This window comes from Convolutriloba macropyga (assembly GCF_964194025.1).
Source record: "Convolutriloba macropyga chromosome 13 unlocalized genomic scaffold, txConMacr16.3 SUPER_13_unloc_1, whole genome shotgun sequence".
Lineage (NCBI taxonomy): Eukaryota > Metazoa > Xenacoelomorpha > Acoela > Convolutidae > Convolutriloba > Convolutriloba macropyga.
In genome coordinates, this window is record NW_027449112.1 from 66780 (window position 1) to 90543 (window position 23764).

The 23764-nt window shown below is 37.5% G+C and overlaps 1 protein-coding gene across 2 annotated transcripts in view; it reads right to left on the reverse strand.

Moving 5' to 3' along the window:
* LOC142354790 (5'-3' exoribonuclease 2-like) overlaps positions 1 to 23764 on the reverse strand; it is a 110315-nt gene that overhangs the window by 42839 nt on the left and 43712 nt on the right. For both annotated transcript variants that reach the window (XM_075407165.1, XM_075407166.1), the window contains 2 exons: positions 22829 to 23074; positions 22424 to 22496 (listed from right to left, as the gene is read on the reverse strand). In XM_075407165.1, coding sequence (XP_075263280.1) covers positions 22424 to 22496; positions 22829 to 23074 — 319 coding nt within the window. The remainder of the gene's footprint in view (positions 1 to 22423; positions 22497 to 22828; positions 23075 to 23764) is intronic.

Below are 23764 nucleotides of genomic sequence, written 5' to 3' on the forward strand. Positions count from 1 at the left end.
GTCAGATTTTGCGCTCAAAAGACTGTCTATATTCAGTTTAACAAAAAGTCTTTTCCAATATACTGAAGGACTTGTTCAAATCATTTGAGCGCCTAAGTAGGAGTGGGAAAATCCAAGTAGGTTCTAAGGCAGAAGGAATTATTGTTCTAGGTGGTCTGAGAAAGAAGTACTTAACACGTTGTCAGATTTTGCGCTCAAAAGACTATCTATATGCAGTTTAACAAAAACTATTTTCCAATATAGTGAAGGACTTGTTCAAATCAATTGAGCACCTACGTAGGAGTGGGAAAATGCAAATAGGTTCTAAAGCAGAAGGAATTGTCGTTCTAGGTGATCTGAGAAAGAAGTACTTAACACGTTGTCAGATTTTGCGCTCAAAAGGCTATCTATATGCAGTTTAACAAAAAGTGTTTTCCAATATACTGAAGGACTTGTTCAAATCACTTGAGCGCCTAAGTAGGAGTGGGAAAATCCAAGTAGGTTCTAAAGCAGAAGGAATTATCTTTCTAGGTGGTCTGGGAAAGAAGTACTTAACACGTTGTCAGATTTTGCGCTCAAAAGGCTATCTATATGCAGTTTAACAAAAAGTGTTTTCCAATATATTGAAGGACTTGTTCAAATCAATTGAGCGCCTAAGTAGGAGTGGGAAAACTCAATTAGGTTCTAAAGCAGAAGGAATTATCGTTCTAGGTGATCTGAGAAAGAAGTACTTAACATGTTGTCAGATTTTGCGCTCAAAAGACTGTCTATATGCAGTTTAACAAAAAGTCTTTTCCAATATACTGAAGGACTTGTTCAAATCATTTGAGCGCCTAAGTAGGAGTGGGAAAATCCAAGTAGGTTCTAAGGCAGAAGGATTTATTGTTCTAGGTGGTCTGAGAAAGAAGTACTTAACACGTTGTCAGATTTTGCGCTCAAAAGACTATCTATATGCAGTTTAACAAAAACTATTTTCCAATATAGTGAAGGACTTGTTCAAATCAATTGAGCACCTACGTAGGAGTGGGAAAATGCAAATAGGTTCTAAAGCAGAAGGAACTATCGTTCTAGGTGATCTGAGAAAGAAGTACTTAACATGTCAGATTTTGCGCTCAAAGGACTGTCTATATGCAGTTTAACAAAAAGTGTTTTCCAATGTACTGAAGGACTTGTCCAAATCACTTGAGCGCCTAAGTAGGAGTGGGAAAATCCAAGTAGGTTCTAAGGCAGAAGGAATTATTGTTCTAGGTGGTCTGAGAAAGAAGTACTTAACACGTTGTCAGATTTTGCGCTCAAAAGACTGTCTATATGCAGTTTAACAAAAAGTCTTTTCCAATATACTGAAGGACTTGTTCAAATCACTTGAGCGCCTAAGTAGGAGTGGGAAAATCCAAGTAGGTTCTAAGGCAGAAGGAATTATTGTTCTAGGTGGTCTGAGAAAGAAGTACTTAACACGTTGTCAGATTTTGCGCTCAAAAGACTATCTATATGCAGTTTAACAAAAAGTCTTTTCCAATATACTGAAGGACTTGTTCAAATCAATTGAGCACCTACGTAGGAGTGGGAAAATGCAAATAGGTTCTAAAGCAGAAGGAACTATCGTTCTAGGTGATCTGAGAAAGAAGTACTTAACATGTTGTCAGATTTTGCGCTCAAAGGACTGTCTATATGCAGTTTAACAAAAAGTGTTTTCCAATATACTGAAGGACTTGTTCAAATCACTTGAGCGCCTAATTAGGAGTGGGAAAATCCAAGTAGGTTCTAAGGCAGAAGGAATTATTGTTCTAGGTGGTCTGAGAAAGAAGTACTTAACACGTTGTCAGATTTTGCGCTCAAAAGACTATCTATATGCAGTTTAACAAAAAGTCTTTTCCAATATACTGAAGGAATTGTTCAAATCACTTGAGCGCCTAATTAGGAGTGGGAAAATCCAAGTAGGTTCTAAGGCAGAAGGAATTATTGTTCTAGGTGGTCTGAGAAAGAAGTACTTAACACGTTGTCAGATTTTGCGCTCAAAAGACTATCTATATGCAGTTTAACAAAAACTATTTTCCAATATAGTGAAGGACTTGTTCAAATCAATTGAGCACCTACGTAGGAGTGGGAAAATGCAAATAGGTTCTAAAGCAGAAGGAACTATCGTTCTAGGTGATCTGAGAAAGAAGTACTTAACATGTTGTCAGATTTTGCGCTCAAAGTACTGTCTATATGCAGTTTAACAAAAAGTGTTTTCCAATATACGGAAGGACTTGTTCAAATCACTTGAGCGCCTAAGTAGGAGTGGGAAAATCCAAGTAGGTTCTAAGGCAGAAGGAATTATTGTTCTAGGTGATCTGAGAAAGAAGTAATTAACACGTTGTCAGATTTTGCGCTCAAAAGACTGTCTATATGCAGTTTAACAAAAAGTCTTTTCCAATATACTGAAGGACTTGTTCAAATCACTTGAGCGCCTAAGTAGGAGTGGGAAAATCCAAGTAGGTTCTAAGGCAGAAGGAATTATTGTTCTAGGTGGTCTGAGAAAGAAGTACTTAACACGTTGTCAGATTTTGCGCTCAAAAGACTATCTATATGCAGTTTAACAAAAAGTCTTTTCCAATATACTGAAGGACTTGTTCAAATCAATTGAGCACCTACGTAGGTGTGGGAAAATGCAAATAGGTTCTAAAGCAGAAGGAACTATCGTTCTAGGTGATCTGAGAAAGAAGTACTTAACATGTTGTCAGATTTTGCGCTCAAAGGACTGTCTATATGCAGTTTAACAAAAAGTGTTTTCCAATATACTGAAGGACTTGTTCAAATGACTTGAGCGCCTAAGTAGGAGTGGGAAAATCCAAGTAGGTTCTAAGGCAGAAGGAATTATTGTTCTAGGTGGTCTGAGAAAGAAGTACTTAACACGTTGTCAGATTTTGCGCTCAAAAGACTGTCTATTTGCAGTTTAACAAAAAGTCTTTTCCAATATACTGAAGGACTTGTTCAAATCACTTGAGCGCCTAAGTAGGAGTGGGAAAATCCAAGTAGGTTCTAAGGCAGAAGGAATTATTGTTCTAGGTGGTCTGAGAAAGAAGTACTTAACACGTTGTCAGATTTTGCGCTCAAAAGACTATCTATATGCAGTTTAACAAAAACTATTTTCCAATATAGTGAAGGACTTGTTCAAATCAATTGAGCACCTACGTAGGAGTGGGAAAATGCAAATAGGTTCTAAAGCAGAAGGAACTATCGTTCTAGGTGATCTGAGAAAGAAGTACTTAACATGTTGTCAGATTTTGCGCTCAAAGGACTGTCTATATGCAGTTTAACAAAAAGTGTTTTCCAATATACTGAAGGACTTGTTCAAATCACTTGAGCGCCTAAGTAGGAGTGGGAAAATCCAAGTAGGTTCTAAGGCAGCAGGAATTATTGTTCTAGGTGGTCTGAGAAAGAAGTACTTAACACGTTGTCAGATTTTGCGCTCAAAAGACTGTCTATATGCAGTTTAACAAAAAGTCTTTCCAATATACTGAAGGACTTGTTCAAATCACTTGAGCGCCTAAGTAGGAGTGGGAAAATCCAAGTAGGTTCTAAGGCAGAAGGAATTATTGTTCTAGGTGGTCTGAGAAAGAAGTACTTAACATGTTGTCAGATTTTGCGCTCAAAGGACTGTCTATATGCAGTTTAACAAAAAGTGTTTTCCAATATACTGAAGGACTTGTTCAAATCACTTGAGCGCCTAAGTAGGAGCGGGAAAATCCAAGTAGGTTCTAAGGCAGAAGGAATTATTGTTCTAGGTGGTCTGAGAAAGAAGTACTTAACACGTTGTCAGATTTTGCGCTCAAAAGACTGTCTATTTGCAGTTTAACAAAAAGTCTTTTCCAATATACTGAAGGACTTGTTCAAATCACTTGAGCGCCTAAGTAGGAGTGGGAAAATCCAAGTAGGTTCTAAGGCAGAAGGAATTATTGTTCTAGGTGGTCTGAGAAAGAAGTACTTAACACGTTGTCAGATTTTGCGCTCAAAAGACTATCTATATGCAGTTTAACAAAAACTATTTTCCAATATAGTGAAGGACTTGTTCAAATCAATTGAGCACCTACGTAGGAGTGGGAAAATGCAAATAGGTTCTAAAGCAGAAGGAACTATCGTTCTAGGTGATCTGAGAAAGAAGTGCTTAACATGTTGTCAGATTTTGCGCTCAAAGGACTGTCTATATGCAGTTTAACAAAAAGTGTTTTCCAATATACTGAAGGACTTGTTCAAATCACTTGAGCGCCTAAGTAGGAGTGGGAAAATCCAAGTAGGTTCTAAGGCAGAAGGAATTATTGTTCTAGGTGGTCTGAGAAAGAAGTACTTAACACGTTGTCAGATTTTGCGCTCAAAAGACTGTCTATATGCAGTTTAACAAAAAGTCTTTTCCAATATACTGAAGGACTTGTTCAAATCACTTGAGCGCCTAAGTAGGAGTGGGAAAATCCAAGTAGGTTCTAAGGCAGAAGGAATTATTGTTCTAGGTGGTCTGAGAAAGAAGTACTTAACACGTTGTCAGATTTTGCGCTCAAAAGACTATCTATATGCAGTTTAACAAAAACTATTTTCCAATATAGTGAAGGACTTGTTCAAATCAATTGAGCACCTACGTAGGAGTGGGAAAATGCAAATAGGTTCTAAAGCAGAAGGAACTATCGTTCTAGGTGATCTGAGAAAGAAGTACTTAACATGTTGTCAGATTTTGCGCTCAGAGGACTGTCTATATGCAGTTTAACAAAAAGTCTTTTCCAATATACTGAAGGACTTGTTCAAATCACTTGAGCGCCTAAGTAGGAGTGGGAAAATCCAAGTCGGTTCTAAAGCAGAAGGAACTATCGTTCTAGGTGATCTGAGAAAGAAGTACTTAACATGTTGTCAGATTTTGCGCTCAAAGGACTGTCTATATGCAGTTTAACAAAAAGTCTTTTCTAATATACTGAAGGACTTGTTCAAATCACTTGAGCGCCTAAGTAGGAGTGGGAAAATCCAAGTAGGTTCTAAGGCAGAAGGAATTATTGTTCTAGGTGGTCTGAGAAAGAAGTACTTTACACGTTGTCAGATTTTGCGCTCAAAAGACTATCTATATGCAGTTTAACAAAAACTATTTTCCAATATAGTGGAGGACTTGTTCAAATCAATTGAGCACCTACGTAGGAGTGGGAAAATGCAAATAGGTTCTAAAGCAGAAGGAACTATCGTTCTAGGTGATCTGAGAAAGAAGTACTTAACATGTTGTCAGATTTTGCGCTCAAAAGACTGTCTATATGCAGTTTAACAAAAAGTGTTTTCCAATATACTGAAGGACTTGTTCAAATCACTTGAGCGCCTAAGTAGGTGTGGGAAAATCGAACTAGGTTCTAAAGCAGAAGGAATTATCGTTCTAGGTGGTCTGAGAAAGAAGTACTTAACACGTTGTCAGATTTTACGCTCAAAAGGCTATCTATATGCAGTTTAACAAAGTGTTTTCCAATATAGTGAAGGACTTGTTCAAATCAATTGAGCGCCTAAGTAGGAGTGGGAAAATCCAATTAGGTTCTAAAGCAAAAAGAATTATCGTTCTAGGCGATCTGAGAAAGAAGTACTTAACATGTTGTCAGATTTTGCGCTCAAAAGACTGTATATGCAGTTTAACAAAGTCTTTTCCAATATACTGAAGGACTTGTTCAAATCACTTGAGCGCCTAAGTAGGAGTGGGAAAATCCAAGTAGGTTCTACAGCAGAAGGAATTATCGTTCGAGGTGGTCTGAGAAAGAAGTACTTAAGACGTTGTCAGATTTTGCACTCAAAAGGCTATCTATATGCAGTTTAACAAAAAGTGTTTTCCAATATAGTGAAGGACTTGTTCAAATCAATTGAGCGCCTACGTAGGAGTGGGAAAATTCAATTAGGTTCTAAAGCAGAAGGAATTATCGTTCTAGGTGTTCTGAGAAAGAAGTACTTAACACGTTGTCAGATTTTACGCTCAAAAGGCTATCTATATGCAGTTTAACAAAAAGTGTTTTCCAATATAGTGAAGGACTTGTTCAAATCAATTGAGCGCCTAAGTAGGAGTGGGAAAATCCAATTAGGTTCTAAAGCAAAAAGAATTATCGTTCTAGGCGATCTGAGAAAGAAGTACTTAACATGTTGTCAGATTTTGCGCCCAAAATACTGTATATGCAGTTTAACAAAAAGTCTTTTCCAATATACTGAAGGACTTGTTCAAATCACTTGAGCGCCTAAGTAGGAGTGGGAAAATCCAAGTAGGTTCTACAGCAGAAGGAATTATCGTTCGAGGTGGTCTGAGAAAGAAGTACTTAAGACGTTGTCAGATTTTGCACTCAACAGACTATCTATATGCAGTTTAACAAAAAGTATTTTCCAATATAGTGAAGGACTTGTTCAAATCAATTGAGCGCCTACGTAGGAGTGGGAAAATTCAATTAGGTTCTAAAGCAGAAGGAATTATCGTTCTAGGTGGTCTGAGAAAGAAGTACTTAACACGTTGTCAGATTTTGCGCTCAACAGACTATCTATATGCAGTTTAACAAAAAGTATTTTCCAATATAGTGAAGGACTTGTTCAAATCAATTGAGCGCCTACGTAGGAGTGGGAAAATCCAAGTAAGTTCTAAAGCAGAAGGAATTATCGTTCTAGGTGGTCTGAGAAAGAAGTACTTAACACGTTGTCAGATTTTGCACTCAAAAAAGACTATCTATATGCAGTTTAACAAAGTGTTTTCCAAAATAGGGAAGGACTTGTTCAAATCATTTGAGCACCTACGTAGGAGTGAGAAAATGCAAATAGGTTCTAAAGCAGAAGGAACTATCGTTCTAGGTGATCTGAGAAAGAAGTACTTAACACGTTGTCAGATTTTGCGCTCAAAAGACTGTCTATATGCAGTTTAACAAGTGTTTTCCAATATACTGAAGGACTTGTTCAAATCACTTGAGCGCCTAAGTAGGAGTGGGAAAATCTAAAAAGGTTCTAAAGCAGAAGAAATAATCGTTCTAGGTGGTCTGAGAAAGAAGTACTTAACACGTTGTCAGATTTTGCACTCAAAAGTCTATCTATATACAGTTTAACAAAAAGTGTTTTGCAATATAGTGACGGACTCATTCAAATCTACTGAGCGCCTAAGTAGGAGTGGGAAAATCAAAATAGGTTCTAAAGCAGAAGAAATAATCGTTCTAGGTGGTCTGAGAAAGAAGTACTTAACACGTTGTCAGATTTTGCACTCAAAAGTCTATCTATATGCAGTTTAACAAAAAGTGTTTTCCAATATAGGGAAGGACTTGTTCAAATCAGTTGAGCACATTCGTAGGAGTGGGAAACTGTAAATAGGTTTTAAAGCAGAACGAATTATCGTTCTAGGTGGTCTGAGAAAGAAGTACTTAACACGTTGTCAGATTTTGCGCTCAAAAGACTATCTATATACAGTTTAACAAAAAGTGTTTTGCAATATAGTGAAGGACTCATTCAAATCAATTGAGCGCCTAAGTAGGAGTGGGAAAATCTAAATAGGTTCTAAAGCAGAAGAAACAATCGTTCTAGGTGGTCTGAGAAAGAAGTACTTAACACGTTGTCAGATTTTGCACTCAAAAGTCTATCTATATACAGTTTAACAAAAGGTGTTTTGCAATATAGTGAAGGACTCATTCAAATCAATTGAGCGCCTAAGTAGGAGTGGGGAAATCAAAATAGGTTCTAAAGTCGAAGGAATAATCGTTCTAGGTGGTCTGAGGAAGAAGTACTTAACACGTTGTCAGATTTTGCGCTCAAAAGACTATCTATATACAGTTTAACAAAAAGTGTTTTGCAATATAGTGAAGGACTTATTCAAATCAATTGAGCGCCTAAGTAGGAGTGGGAAAATCAAAATAGGTTCTAAAGTAGAAGGAATAATCGTTCTAGGTGGTCTGAGAAAGAAGTACTTAACATGTTGTCAGATTTTACGCTCAAAAGGCTATCTATATGCAGTTTAACAAAAAGTGTTTTCCAATATAGTGACGGAGTCATTCAAATATACTGAGCGCCTACGTAGGAGTGGGAAAATCAAAATAGGTTCTAAAGCAGAAGGAATTATTGTTCTAGGTGGTCTGAGAAAGAAGTACTTAACACGTTGTCAGATTTTGCACTCAAAAGTCTATCTATATGCAGTTTAACAAAAAGTATTTTCCAATATAGTGAAGGACTTGTTCGAATCAATTGAGCGCCTACGTAGGAGTGGGGAAATCCAAGTAGGTTCTAAAGCAGAAGGAATTATCGTTCTAGGTGGTCTGAGAAAGAAGTACTTAACATGTTGTCAGATTTTGCGCTCAAAAGACTATCTATATACAGTTTAACAAAACGTGTTTTGCAATATAGTGAAGGACTCATTCAAATCAATATAGCGCCTAAGTAGGAGTGGGAAAATCAAAATAGGTTCTAAGCTAGGAGGAATAATCGTTCTAGGTGGTCTGAGGAAGAAGTACTTAACACGTTGTCAGATTTTGCACTCAAAAGTCTATCTATATGCAGTTTAACAAAAAGTGTTTTCCAATATAGGGAAGGACTTGTTCAAATCAATTGAGCACCTTCGTAGGAGTGGGAAACTGTAAGTAGGTTTTAAAGCAGAAGGAATTATCGTTCTAGGTGGTCTGAGAAAGAAGTACTTAACACGTTGTCAGATTTTGCACTCAAAAGTCTATCTATATACAGTTTAACAAAAGGTGTTTTGCAATATAGTGAAGGACTCATTCAAATCAATTGAGCGCCTAAGTAGGAGTGGGAAAATCAAAATAGGTTCTAAAGTAGAAGGAATAATCGTTCTAGGTGGTCTGAGGAAGAAGTACTTAACACGTTGTCAGATTTTGCGCTCAAAAGACTCTCTATATGCAGTTTAACAAAAGTGTTTTCCAATATAGGGAAGGACTTGTTCAAATCAATTGAGCACCTTCGTAGGAGTGGGAAAATGTAAATAGGTTCTAAAGCAGAAGGAATTATCGTTCTAGGTGGTCTGAGAAAGAAGTACTTAACACGTTGTCAGATTTTGCGCTCAAAAGACTATCTATATACAGTTTAACAAAAAGTGTTTCGCAATATAGTGAAGGACTCATTCAAATCAATTGAGCGCCTAAGTAATAGTGGGAAAATCTAAATCGGATCTAAAGCAGAAGAAATAATCGTTCTAGGTGGTCTGAGAAAGAAGTACTTAACACGTTGTCAGATTTTGCACTCAAAAGTCTATCTATATACAGTTTAACAAAAGGTGTTTTGCAATATAGTGAAGGACTCATTCAAATCAATTGAGCGCCTAAGTAGGAGTGGGAAAATCAAAATAGGTTTTAAAGTAGAAGGAATAATCGTTCTAGGTGGTCTGAGAAAGAAGTACTTAACATGTTGTCAGATTTTGCGCTCAAAAGACTCTCTATATGCAGTTTAACAAAAAGTTCTCCAATATAGGGAAGGACTTTTTCAAATCAATTGAGCACCTTCGTAGGAGTGGGAAAATGTAAATAGGTTCTAAAGCAGAAGGAACTATCGTTCTAGGTGGTCTGAGAAAGAAGTACTTAACACGTTGTCAGATTTTGCGCTCAAAAGACTATCTATATACAGTTTAACAAAAAGTGTTTTGCAATATAGTGAAGGACTCATTCAAATCAATTGAGCGCCTAAGTAGGAGTGGGAAAGTCTAAATAGGTTCTAAAGCAGAAGAAATAATCGTTCTAGGTGGTCTAAGAAAGAAGTACTTAACACGTTGTCAGATTTTGCACTCAAAATTCTATCTATATACAGTTTAACAAAAGGTGTTTTGCAATATAGTGAAGGACTCATTCAAATCATTTGAGCGCCTAAGTAGGAGTGGGAAAATCAAAATAGGTTCTAAAGTAGAAGGAATAATCGTTCTAGGTGGTCTGAGGAAGAAGTACTTAACACGTTGTCAGATTTTGCGCTCAAAGGACTATCTATATACAGTTTAACAAAAAGTGTTTTGCAATATAGTGAAGGACTCATTCAAATCAATAGAGCGCCTAAGTAGGAGTGGGAAAATCAAAATAGGTTCTAAAGTAGAAGGAATAATCGTTCTAGGTGGTCTGAGAAAGAAGTACTTAACATGTTGTCAGATTTTGCGCTCAAAAGACTCTCTATATGCAGTTTAACAAAAAGTGTTTTCCAATATAGGGAAGGACTTGTTCAAATCAATTGAGCACCTTCGTAGGAGTGAGAAAATGTAAATAGGTTCTAAAGCAGAAGGAATTATCGTTCTAGGTGGTCTGAGAAAGAAGTACTTAACACGATAACAGATTTTGCGCTCAAAAGACTATCTATATACAGTTTAACAAAAAGTGTTTTGCAATAGAGTGAAGGACTCATTCAAATCAATTGAACGCCTAAGTAGGAGTGGGAAAATGAAAATAGGTTCTAAAGCAGAAGAAATAATCGTTCTAGGTGGTCTGAGAAAGAATTACTTAACACGTTGTCAGATTTTGCACTCAAAAGTCTATCTATATGCAGTTTAACAAAAAGTATTTTCCAATATAGTGAAGGACTCATTCAAATCAATTGAGCGCCTAAGTAGTAGTTGGAAAATCAAAGTAGGTTCTAAAGCAGAAGGAATTAGTGTTCTAGGTGGTCTGAGAAAGAAGTACTTAACACGTTAACAGATTTTGCGCTCAAAAGACTATCTATATACAGTTTAACAAAAAGTGTTTTGCAATAGAGTGAAGGACACATTCTAATCAATTGAACGCCTAAGTAGGAGTGGGAAAATGAAAATAGGTTCTAAAGCAGAAGAAATAATTGTTCTAGGTAGTCTGAGAAAGAAGTACTTAACATGTTGTCAGATTTTGCGCTCAAAAGACTCTCTATATGCAGTTTAACAAAAAGTGTTTTCCAATATAGGGAAGGACTTTTTCAAATCAATTGAGCACCTAAGTAGGAGTGGGAAAATGCAAATAGGTACTAAAGCAGAAGGAATGATCGTTCTAGGTGGTCTGAGAAAAAAGTACTTAACACGTTGTCAGATTTTGCGCTCAAAAGACTGTCTATTTGCAGTTTAACAAAAAGTGTTTTCCAATATAGTGAAGGACTTGTTCAAATCGATCGAGTGCCTCCGTAGGAGTGGGAAAATCCAAGTAGGTTTTACAGCAGCAGGAATTAAAGTTCTAGGTAGTCTGAGAAAGAAGTAGTCAACACGTCAGATTTTGCGCTCAAAAGACTATCTATATGCAGTTTAGCAGAAAGTGTTTTTCAATATAGTGAAGGACTTGTTCAAATCAATTGAGCGCCTACGTAAGAGTGGGAAAAAGCAAATAGGTTCTAAGGCAGAAGGAATTATTGTTCTAGGTGGTCCGAAAAAGAAGTACTTAACACGTTGTCAGATTTTGCGCTCAAAAGACTCTATATGCAGTTTAACAAAAAGTGTTTTCCAATATAGTGAAGCACTTGTTCAAATCAATTGAGCGCCTAAGTAGGAGTGGGAAAATCCAAGTAGGTTCTACAGCAGCAGGAATTATTGTTCTAGATGGTCTGAGAAAGAAGTACTCAACACGTCAAATTTTGCGCTCAAAAGACTATCTATATGCAGTTTAACAAAAAGTGTTTTCCAATATATTGAAGGACTTGTTCATATGAATTGAGAGCCTATGTAGGTGTGGGAAAATCCAAGTAGGTTCTACAGCAGCAGGAATTATTGTTCTAGATGGTCTGAGAAAGAAGTACTCAACACGTTGTCAAATTTTGCGCTCAAAAGACTATATGCAGTTTAACAAAAATTCTTTTCCAATATACTGAAGGACTTGTTCAAATCACTTGAGCGCATAAGTAGTAGTTGGAAAATCAAAGTAGGTTCTAAAGCAGAAGGAATTAGCGTTCTAGGTGGTCTGAGAAAGAAGTACTTAACACGTTAACAGATTTTGCGCTCAAAAGACTATCTATATACAGTTTAACAAAAAGTGTTTTGCAATAGAGTGAAGGACACATTCTAATCAATTGAACGCCTAAGTAGGAGTGGGAAAATGAAAATAGGTTCTAAAGCAGAAGAAATAATTGTTCTAGGTAGTCTGAGAAAGAAGTACTTAACATGTTGTCAGATTTTGCGCTCAAAAGACTCTATATGCAGTTTAACAAAAAGTGTTTTCCAATATAGGGAAGGACTTATCCAAATCAATTTAGGGCCTACGTAGGAAATATGAGTGAGAGTCAGAGGTTTATTTCGGAAAAATTTTAGTCACATATGTTCTCCCATGCATACCCCTGTCATTAATAGTTCTGCATGTGACTAAAATGAATTAATCTGATTTTCTTACCTCATTTCCTCTTTTAAAAAGTAAACATCAGTCAGTTTTCACCATCATAGATCAAAAATGTCCTCAAATCCCGTCAAAGATCAAGCTGTCCTAACAGAAAAGGAGCGTGATGAGGCGCTGTTGGAATACGCGAGATCGCTGAGCTGGATTTTTATTATTGAAGGCGAATTTCAACCAATGGTTATAACATACAATAGCGTGATGTGGCCGGCCGCAATAACCGTTAAAGAGAAAGTCAATCTCGAAAAAAAGCCCTATAGAACAAAGATGATTCTGAACTACCAAGGAAAACAAATTTGTTGTTTGCTGATTGAAGTGATTGCTACTGTTCTCCTTGATTCTGCAAAACTTGATGTTGAAAAGCATGTTGATGCAATTAGCTCGTTAGGCCTTGAAAATCAGCAGCCTTCCACTTCTCTCATGGCTACGGTTACTCAAGATGACGCCGCAACTTTCAAAGGCAATCATTACAGAGAACTGTAGGGCCAATTGAGGCCTCCTATTCGTTGAAGAGGTAGAATACCTCGCTACAAAAAAATTCTCTGAAAATCTTGTATATTAAAATTGTTTGCATTTGATATATTGTTGACAATTTTGAAATATGTTTTGAAACTTTGTAAGTTTATTCATTTACTTTATTCTGATACAATGTTCCTGAGTTCCAAGGAGTCACTAAGTGACCTAACATTCTACTTATGCTGGTGTTTTTCTCCAATGCTTAGCAATGAAATTTTGTGTTAATCGAAGCTTTTCTTCTTGTGTTGAGACAGCTGTTGCCTAACTAAGCGCAATCAGTAAAGGCTAATTCGCTCTCAGTGGTTGTTGCCATACTTCTTTGTTTCATCTAATTAGCTGGATCTGGTTTAGTTTCCCAGTAAAATTTTACTGTTTTCAACAAGGTTTGCAGAGATCGCGGAAAGCTCAAAAGAGGATGAGAATCTTGAAAAAATGTAGAGCATAATGAGTGAAAAGCTGAATATTTTTTGTGAGAAGTTTTCGAAATTTTTTACTCTTTTAATGTCTTGTTGCGTGACCTCGGCTAAAAATCATCTTTAGTTGCTTTTTTGCCATAGATTGAAAATGAATAGACCATCGAGAAGCACGAAAGGTCAGTGTTCGCAAAATTATGAGGATTTTGATGACGAACTGATGAAGCGTGCAAGGTCGCTAAGTTGGCTCTTTGTAAATAAAGGTGACCTCCAACCAATAGTCATACCGTATAATAGCGTGATGTGGCCTACAGGAATGACTGTTCGGGAAAAGTTAAACTTGGAGAAAAAGCCTGCCAAAACGAAAATCACTCTACAATACGAAGGCAAACCAATCGAATGTTCGTTAACGGGTGTCGTCGCTAATACAGTCATTGATGGTGCAATAGCGTACGTACATAAAAGGATGTTAGATGCAGGAGGGGCACTGAGTGATGTCAGTCTACATGAAAATCAGACGCCGTCAAAGACTCTTGCGAATGTTTCAACAGTCGCTTCTGATGTCGAAGAACAAGGTACTTCTGTTAGCAAAAAGAGGCCGCGCGCTTCCCCGGCTAAAACTAAATCGAAAAAGGTTATTAAAGTGATCCCTTCAAAATTAGCAGAGAGTGCGTATGAACCTGTCTTGTCCTTCGAGCAAACAGATGTCAATGATGATTCAAATGATGTGAGTCAAATTTCTTTGAATCCCCAGATGGAGGATTTTTCGGACGAGCTTGTCAAACTGATTGAAACAAAAATGAGGCGCCTGATCGCTGTTCACGAAGAGCACGCCAGAAAAATCTCCTTGGAGAACAATCGATTTCGAAGCCGATTTGCTGAGTTGCTGCGAAAGCAGAAGGGAGATCATACTATCGAGGCCGTAGTGCCTCAGTCATCGGAACCTCTGATCTTCAACTCGCTTGATCTAATGAGCTTGAAGCCTGTTGGTGGACCGTCATCGTTTGGGCGCTTGCTAGCTGCAACTATTTTTGGCGCCGAAAGCTCGTGTGACCTGATAACTCAAAGGCTGGACATAAAAGTTACCAAAAACAACTGCCGAAAAGCGGCCGATCCTGAAAAAGAGTCTCTTTTCAAGGAATGTGTGGGTCGTTTTTTCCCTAACGAATCAAACAAGGCAGTGCGAGAAGCAATCAGGGGCGCCAATCAATACGGCACAGACATGAAGACCAAGTATTCGCACTCAGGTGACGAAAATAGCGATCCAAATGATCTGTAGGGCCAACTGTGGCCTTGTATATCGAGTAAGTCGCTAACTTAGGCGACAGAAGTATGCTTGCTATAAAACTTGTCAGCTGAGACCAAGTTAATTTTGTATCGCATGTTTTTATGCAATAGACGCCTTCACACTAAACTGATTATATAGTTATCAGCGATGTTAATTTCTCATTAGTGTGCCTACGATTATGCCTTTTCATTTCCTAAGTTATGTAACAAATGGACATAACTTTTTGATATGATCTAATGTAGTCATTTTTATTGATGATTATTATTTTTGTTTTGTCACCGGATCTGACACATTGCGCATCAGAGGTCTACTGTTAGGCTCTCAAAAGGTTCTTATAATTGCTTCTTTAGTATGTCTATATATCAAAACACTTTGTATCAATTTGCTTGTGCCAGCACCGAGTGCTTGCATTGAAACGGCTGTAATTCAATTTAGATCTTCGTAGGTTTTTGAGAAATCCGATTACATTCGTTTATTCCTTGATTTGATAATAATTAGTTTTGCGTTGAACGACCAATTTGAGTTTGACCTTTGGTTTCAACAGTTACTGCGTTAACTCTTCTCTGAACTATTAATCGCAATAATCTGATTGTTATAGATACCGGTGAAATTTAGTTCTAATAAACTTGCTTGCTGTTACGCTGTTCTATTTCCCAATTTGATCAAATTATGGGCCTAATTCAGGATGTTATTTTTGTCACTCAATTTGACATGATTCTGCTGATTAAAATTCTACAATTAGGTTCTCAAATAGCTTCTGTGAAGTGCTGCTTTGTTTACCTATATATCTAATCTGTTTATATCAATTTGCCTCTGCCAGCACCGAGTGCCTTTAAAGAAGTTGCTGTAATGCGGGTTATTGATTTGTACGCTTCTTGGGAACTTTAACGTTATATGCTCAGTCAATTTATATACAAAAAGTCTTGCGTTGATCAGACACTTTGTGTTTCATTCATCTTCAAATTCAAAAAATACTTTGTTTGTTTTCTCTTTTTTCCCCATTCATTTTAAATTGTGTACCAGACTATGGGCGACTTCTAAAATTTGTTCAGCTAGGAGTCTGAAGGGAAAGATTAATTGAGGGTGTGCCTTGTAAAAAAAACAGTTTTGCAGTTCGCCTGAAAAATTATTCTGTTTGATGTCGTTTTCTAGCGTATTTCAGTTTTTACCGTTTTTAAGAGACTATCATGCCGCGTATCAGCAATAAACAACTGCTGTACAGTTCCGACTCAGCGAGTGAAAATGAGCCTATGCCCTCTGTCATTGAAGGAAACAAGGAGCTTCCTCCAGATAAAGATAACGAATCCAACATAGGGCTCGACATTACGCTTCCGCAGTCCAAAAATCTCGTCTCGGCAGTAACGGGTGAGATGACCTCTACACCAAAGCAATGCTCAACAATTAACGCTCTCGGCATTCGACTGGATTCTCTCATTGACGCTCATAGATCTAGACTAAAACATTTACGGCAGGAGTTGAAAGCTGACAACCTCGAGTTCCTAACAATTGTAGAAAGTGAGTTGATGGGCGAAAACGTTACCTACAATAATGAAAATCTAAAGCCTGTTATCTACAAGGGACGTAATTTAATGGATCTTGTTGCTGGTTCTGATCCTTGTCGATTTGGTAGAGAACTGGCGAAAGCTCTGTTTGGGGAAAACGAGAACTGTTTGCTCCAGGATTACATGATCGGGCAGCAAAGATGTAAGATAAAGTCAAGACCCCGCATTGACTTTGCGTTAGAGAAAATGTTCAATACAGTTGTTAAACAAAAATACCCACGCGAACCGGAATATTGCTTGCGGGAAGCCAGAAGTGCCGCCAATCAATTGGGATTGGATTACAAAAAGAAGTGCGCGAAAGAGTCGAAAAAAGCTGACAAGTGAAACGTTCGCAAATGCGTTGAATTGCCGATTGTGGCAAGACTTCTGTAAACTAAATTTGTTTTGTTTTGCTAAACTGCTGCAACGTAATAAATGTGTTTGAAGCTAAGTTAACTCTTTCAATATTTTAGTAGTATCGCGTTTCCTTTAAAAACGTTGTTACCTTTACAAAAGAAACATCAGATTCGATTTGCGAATTCTTTCAATTGCTTTTTCCTAGGCCAACTGTCATCTTTTTGAGAAATCTGGTTTCAGTAAATCAGATGATCGGTCATCTATTCCAAAATGTTTATATGCGCGCCCTCCTATCAATTCTGCTGTGCGTCGCACTCTGTTATCCAAACGAAATTCTCCGGTAAGAGCAATCAGATCTATGCGATAATCACAATTGTCGATTTTCGGATGCAGACAGTTTCTAAATGTAAATTCCTTTATATAGTTAACATATTTTTCTGGAAAAGTGTGAAGTTAGTATCTATTTTTCTTTGTGCGATAACAGAGTGGCCTTTCCGCAGCAGTGGTAATCGAACTCTGAATCAACATGAATGCAGTTTGTATCGTTTTTTCCTATAAGAAGTGCTGACAATCTTTTACGTTTTCCCTCTTCAATATTTCTTTTGGACATCTAAATTAACTCAGTTCAATGCGTGCTAGACCAATTAATTCTTTTGCTGTTTATTCTTAGTATTGTAATCCCTAAGAGTAAACCTTTTGGGGCCTTTGTGCATCCAACCACAATTTATCGGAAAGGTTCAATTGGGTGCTCGTTTTAATTTAATTTTTCTGTCTGTTGCTTGTGAAGGAAACAAAAGTTTCTTGTAAAATAAATTGTGATGAAACAAATGCTCGGAACTGTCAATTGTTCGATGGAAACTTGTCTTAAAAATGTTTTCCGTTGTGCAATTTTCCAAAAAAAATTGATCTGCTGTTAACCTAAATTTTCCTGAGTGTTGATTTGTATGTAATTTTTCCTCTCCATAAAGTGCTGACCGACATGCTTTTTTTGTTGAGCAGCGGTTTCTTGTTGAGCAACAGTGGAATTGCAAATTGAAATGACTTTTGCTATTGATATATTTGATTTCAATTCTATGCAGGCGGGCCTTTATTATTTGTAGAGTTGATGTCTATCCCGCCACTTTCAATTCAATTGTATACTCGGCGGTTTCGCGGACTTTTAGAGGCCTTAAAGATTTTCTATGACAAAATTTGTTGAGGAGCCTTCGATCATTTTCCTTTCAATGTGCTCATGTCATCCTAAAAAAGGGAATGAGTGTGGTAACGAATTTAAATGAAAAAAGACTATTTTTCAGACTTTCTTCAAACCGCCAGTCGTTAAGGTTTGATAATATTTTCAGATAAGTAAAATGCTTATTGTTGCCATAATAAACGTCAAGTATTATTCGGATCTTTAGCTTTATTACATATATTGAGGCTATTTTTATTTTCGTTCTCTTCCGTTATTTTTACTCCGTTATTTTTACTCCGTTTTTTACTCCTTTATTTTAAGTTATAACTTCAACTCGATTTAGACAAAAACGTAAAATGCTACGTAGGACCGATTGTGGTTTTTTTTTAAACCTGTTAATGAATTCGAATAAAAAGTTTTGAGAGCAGGACATGCAGGAGAAAGAAAGTCGATCAGTTATCCTTGCTCAATGCGATGCTCACGTCTCAAATGACTTGATAGCAAAAAAAAACCGGCGCGTGAGGTCAATGGTAGCTGAAATTGACGATGAAGCCTTCAAAAAATTGCTAGATACCAAGATGTCATATAAAAAAACCTATAACCTATTAAAATCCTGTTATCAAGAAGCATTGGGAGCAGGATTTTTTTTGAACACGATGACTTTGGAGGATATGGACTGTTTTACGGCAAGGATGAAAATTTCATTTTCAGTAGGAATCGTGACCTGTTGTTGCCGAACCTTCATGCACTCCTTCAAAGTGTTAAAGGTGAAGAGCTTTACCTATTTGAGCCCATTTCAATATTTGCTGGAACCGAGATCTGTCGAAACAACAGAATTATGATCGGTCCGGTCAGATTCGCAAATCATTCATGCAGACCCAATACTCAATACGTTGCTTCAACTTACAAAAACCAGAAGTGTGTCAAGTTGAAAATAACTAAAAATATACAGAAGAATGACGAACTGACTGTTTTTTACGGGGAAAACTTTTTTGGCGAAGGAAATTGGGACTGCCAATGCCCACATTCAGAAATGCATGCTGAACGCCCGTTGATTTTCAGTAACAAGCAGCTTCAATTAATATCAGCAAACTTAGAAAAGAGATTCGTTAGGCTATACAGCCGCAAAAAGCGGGATGAACCTGCTCCCAAGAAAATGAGGTCATATGAAATGCGTTTTTTTACGGAAAGTGAGTCGCAGTCGTCAATTGATCATGAAGACGGTTCGGCTGATTTGGAGAACAGTTCTATGTTGTTCACAGGTGAGGGCAACAACGATACTCCTGAAGTGGAGAATAATGATGAAGGCAATCAAATTGGTGCACCTGAAGACTTTTTGCCAGACATTTCTGATTCTTCAACTGTTCCACCTGACAGCCCTGATCTGCCCTGTTCTGTGGTTGGAGACAATTTCGAGACAGCCATAAACTCAATTGTCGCAAAACATGGCACATCTGATCAAGAGACCAAAGATTGGCTATCTCTTATGAGATCAGCTTTTCCGGACGCTAAGTTACCAAGTTTCTCAAGTTTAAAACGTCGCTATCACGTCTTTAAATCTCAGCATCAGAATTTTGTTAAATCTTGTTCTGACGGTGAATATTGGGTGCTTGATTTTGTGAGTGAGCTTCATCAGATTGTTCAAAGCAACCTTGAGTTTATTGAGGAATACTCGCAACAACGAGATCCCAACAAAGATATCAAATTACAGCCCTGTTTGAACTTCGATAACAAAAACATAACAATATCGCTTGTTCTCAACTCTGATGGTGTCCGCTTTGTGAAGTCCAGTAGAGACCAGCTGTGGCCCGTTTGGTTAGCCATTGCTGATCTGCCTCCAGTTTTGAGATGCTCCTATAAAAACATTGTTCTGGCCGCTTTATGGCGTGGTGCAAAGAAACCAGATTGGGAGCCACTTTTCAATGACTTAGGTCAACTTTTGTCCCGTCGAATGACATTAGAGTACAAGCAAATGAGCTTGAATGTTACTTTTAAAATCATTCTTCTAATAGCTGATATCCCAGCAAAAGCATCTATGCTAAACATGCACCACCATCTAGCTAAATACGGCTGCACACTATGTTTGATTGAAACGGACGTGTACCAGCGCTCACGATATTATCCACTGAAAAAATATCCCATGCGCACGCAACACATCTATTCGGAGCACCTTCAGAAGGTTCAAATGGAAAATCTGCAGCATTATATGGGTGTCAAGGGGGTCAGCCCGTTGTCTAAACTGGTCAAAAACTTACCGCTGACGGCTCCACCAGACGTAATGCATCAAGTATATCTGGGAGTAACTAAAGTTCTCCTCCAAGTTATCGTAAAGGAAACGCATCGAACTGACATGGAGTGTTTGAGACACACGGTTTCAAGTATTAAGTTACCGTTGGAGTTCAAAAGGTCGGTGAGGTCGCTCAATGATTTGGAGTACTTCAAGGCAAATGAGTTGAAAGTTTGGTTGTTATATATCGGTCCAGCACTTTTCAGCGAAACAATTAATGAAACGAGAGCCAATAGATTTTGTTTACTTAGTTACGCAATTCGACTATTAATGTTAGACACAAGTTTTTGCAATGAAGCAGAGAAACAGATTAATCGATTTCTGGAAGACACGAAACTGGAGTACACAGAAACCGTTTTTTCTGCTAATATGCATGCCCTGACTCATCTCACATGGCAAGTGCGTAACTTTGGGCCCCTTTGGACAACGTCCAGTATGATGTTCGAGTCTGCTAATTATCTTTTGAGCTCGAAGTTCTCTGGTACTGTCAATCATCTGCCTCTTTTAGTAGAGAGATATAACAGAAACAAAGCAGCTTGGCGTTCCCCAATTGTCAATGACCAATTGTCAGAGTTTTGTGAAAAAATGCGAGCCGTTAAAGTTTTCAAGCACATCAGCATCCCGAACACTGACGTTCCAGAGGACCTCAGAAAAAATGAACGCCAGTTTTATCGAAACTTGAAATGGAAAAATTTTGTTTTTGACATTTCAACTAACGGCAAAGATTCTTATGTGGCAGCTTTTTATAGAGGAGAAATCATCTGTGGAAAATTACGAATGTTTTATTCGGAAAAAGGCGAAGATTACGCATCTGTGGAACGTTTCAAAGTTGTTGAGTCTCGTTCATCCCCACTTGGTTCAACTCATCAAATATACTCTTTTTTTCTTGTTGAGGAAAGTTCCGAGTTGATCACTTTCAATCAAAAACTTATATCCAATAAACTTTTGTTCTTCAGAACATCAATTGCAAAGTTTCTTGTACCGCTGATTGAGGCGTTTGAACACGATTAATCTGATTATTGGTTTGATAGTTAGTTTTTTGGCTTCTAGTAAGAACGAGACTGGTCACTAAACTAAAACTTCTTCTATGATTTTTGTAAAAACCCAGGACCCAGGTCTTCCATTATTTCGTGTGTTTTCAATGGTTTTTGTTGATTAAAAACTCAAAAGTGTTAGATATGAGATACAAGTATTTAAAGTATGAAGATGCTAATATCATAACAATTGCTTGTGATCTTATGTGCCAATGAATTAAATGTTTGCACAATTTTTATTGTTACGTTTGCCAATTAGAAAGAACAGAAATCATTTTAATTTTTTTGACTTCTGGTGTCTCCTTTTTGAATTTTTCGTTGAGATTTTGAGCAACTGCGCTAAAGATTTAATTAATTTCACTACATTGTGAAGTTGTTATGTTTAACTTCACAGCGGGTTGTTTTCTTGTCATGTGATTGAATATTCCTCAGAAAGTTTTTTTTTCGGCTTCCAGTAAGAACGAGACTGCTCACAAACTAAAACATCTTTTATGATCCTTGTATGAAACCCAGGAAAACCTATATGATCCTTGTACGAAATCAGGGAAATCATATATGATCCTTATATGAAATCGAGGAAATTGAAGTTTTCCCTAGCACGAAAATGAAAGCCTAGCTGATCTTGCTTAGCATTTGCTAGTAATACAAGGACTAACAACTACTTCCTCGTCGTATTGGAACCTTTATGATATCTTTGATTTCTTACAAGGATCATATAGGATTTCTTCAATTTCGTACAAGGATCATATATGGTTTCCCGGATTTCATTCAGGAATCATATATGATTTCCTAGGTTTCATCAAAGAATCATATATGACTTCCTAGGTTTCATCAAAGAATCATATATGATTTCCTTGGTTCCATGCAAGGATCATATATGGTTTCCTTGGTTCCATGCAAGGATCATATATGATTTCCTTGGTTCCATGCAAGGATCGTACTAGGAAATACGTTATGATTTGTATGACATCATATATGATCCTTGTATGGAACCAAGGAAGCGGCGACCCGGGTAATCAGAAATAGTTATGTATCAGAAATAGTTATGTATCAGAAATAGTTATGTATCAGAAATAATACATTGTTAGCCGTACAATCAATAATGCGCGTAGTATTAAAGTGCATAATGTATTCAATGCTCCAAAGAAAAAATACGTCAATTTTTAGACATCTAGTGGGTACGGGCCTCAGCGGACCGCTGTCCATGGCCATGCCTCTCATGCGCTGTGGGATCTAATCCGGAAACCGCGGGTCGGTTATCGCGGCGAAGCCCGCCCACCGGCCCGGCAGGGGCAACTTAAAATACGGGTATCCCAAAATTTTCGGCTTACTTGACCTCGTTTTTAAAATTCAGCTTGCTTGCCTATCGGCTTGCTTGAACACCACCGAATATCTTTTTGATCTTTAATAATACCTTTTGAATTTTTTAAGAGTTCTGGGCAGATTCCCTCAAAAAACAAAAAAAGTTCTTGTTAAATGCAACAATTACCCAATCAAAAATTTTGACTATTTTAGAAAATTATTCAAAGAAACCAACCACAACCCAATTCTAACAAAGGACTTACCTTGCCAGGCAAATTTCTTTCCATTGAGATCTATCTTGAAATCTGTCGGGTACATGTCAATTATCGGCGAATCCTAAACGAAGGCAGTCCTTTTCAAATTTTCATTGCAACTGAAACTGAATCTTGAGATGAAATTAAAATTTCATAAGCTTCTCTTTCGCCGCCGCCGTTGTTATTAACCACTGAGGGGTTAATACCTTATATAGTCACAATACAATTCTCAAATAAATAGCCCTTTTTATCTATCTTTTGCCTTTTTCTGTTCAAAGCGCTTTTCGGTTTAAAACTGAGCAGGAACAAGAAGCCACCGTGCAAAAATCTGAACACGAATTTTCACTACTGCGTATACATGCGGAAAAGTCGTCAAACGAATTTTGACCAATCAGCAACTGAAAAATGACAAACCGCTTTGGACATTAGGCGTCTCCAAGATGCAGGCAGAAAATTTCCACTGGCAGCCGGAAATACACCCATCAACTGCTCCAGAGGTTGGAATGGCTTCCCGATGTCAAAAGAGTTGTCCACTTTAACTATGTCTATAAAATCAGAGGCGAAGGGTGCGTAGTGGAAGGGGTAGAACCACTTCCAAGAGGGGCATCCTTGGTAATAGTAGCGCAGCACCCAGCATAGACCAAGCACATACGCGTGACCCTAAAATACATCAAACCAATAATTAGTCAGTTTTTGCAAAGATACATGCTAACGAGTGGTGCAAACCACGAAGAAAGTTAGTGAAAAAAGTAACCAAAATATGAAACCTTAATTAAATTCATTTGAGAAACTGGCCTGCGGATTTTTTTTTCAATGCAAGATTTTTTTAAACTGATCTTGTAGAAAAAAAAATTAAAAACAATCAAAGTAATTCTTTGACTTCGGTCGCATTACATTCTTACTTTTAGCCTTCATTATATAGCGGTCCCTTATTTATGTAGAAAAAGTTTCTGACTAGCAAAAAATTGCCATAATAAAAATGGCTTATATTAAAACATAGTCAGCAGATTGTCGGAAAGAAGTCGCCGCTGAGCCCCATTAGGATGGAAACATAGAAGGGAAAATATACCAACTGACAGACTGTTTTCTAAGTGCAAAAAATTAGATAAACTAATGCTATATGCTTTCCTGAGCGGGCATTATCGGTTTATCGTTTTTGATTTTGCGCTTTTGACCTTGACCGTGTTCACTACATTGCATAATTCAATGAAGGAAAGACTTTGAAATTGATTTAGCTGAAACAGTGAGTGAGGTAAGTCAGGAGTCAAACGTGAAATTCGAGACTGAAAACAAAGCCGGACAAAAATTGAACAACAATCCAAAGCAAGATACCATCTTTGCGTAAATTAA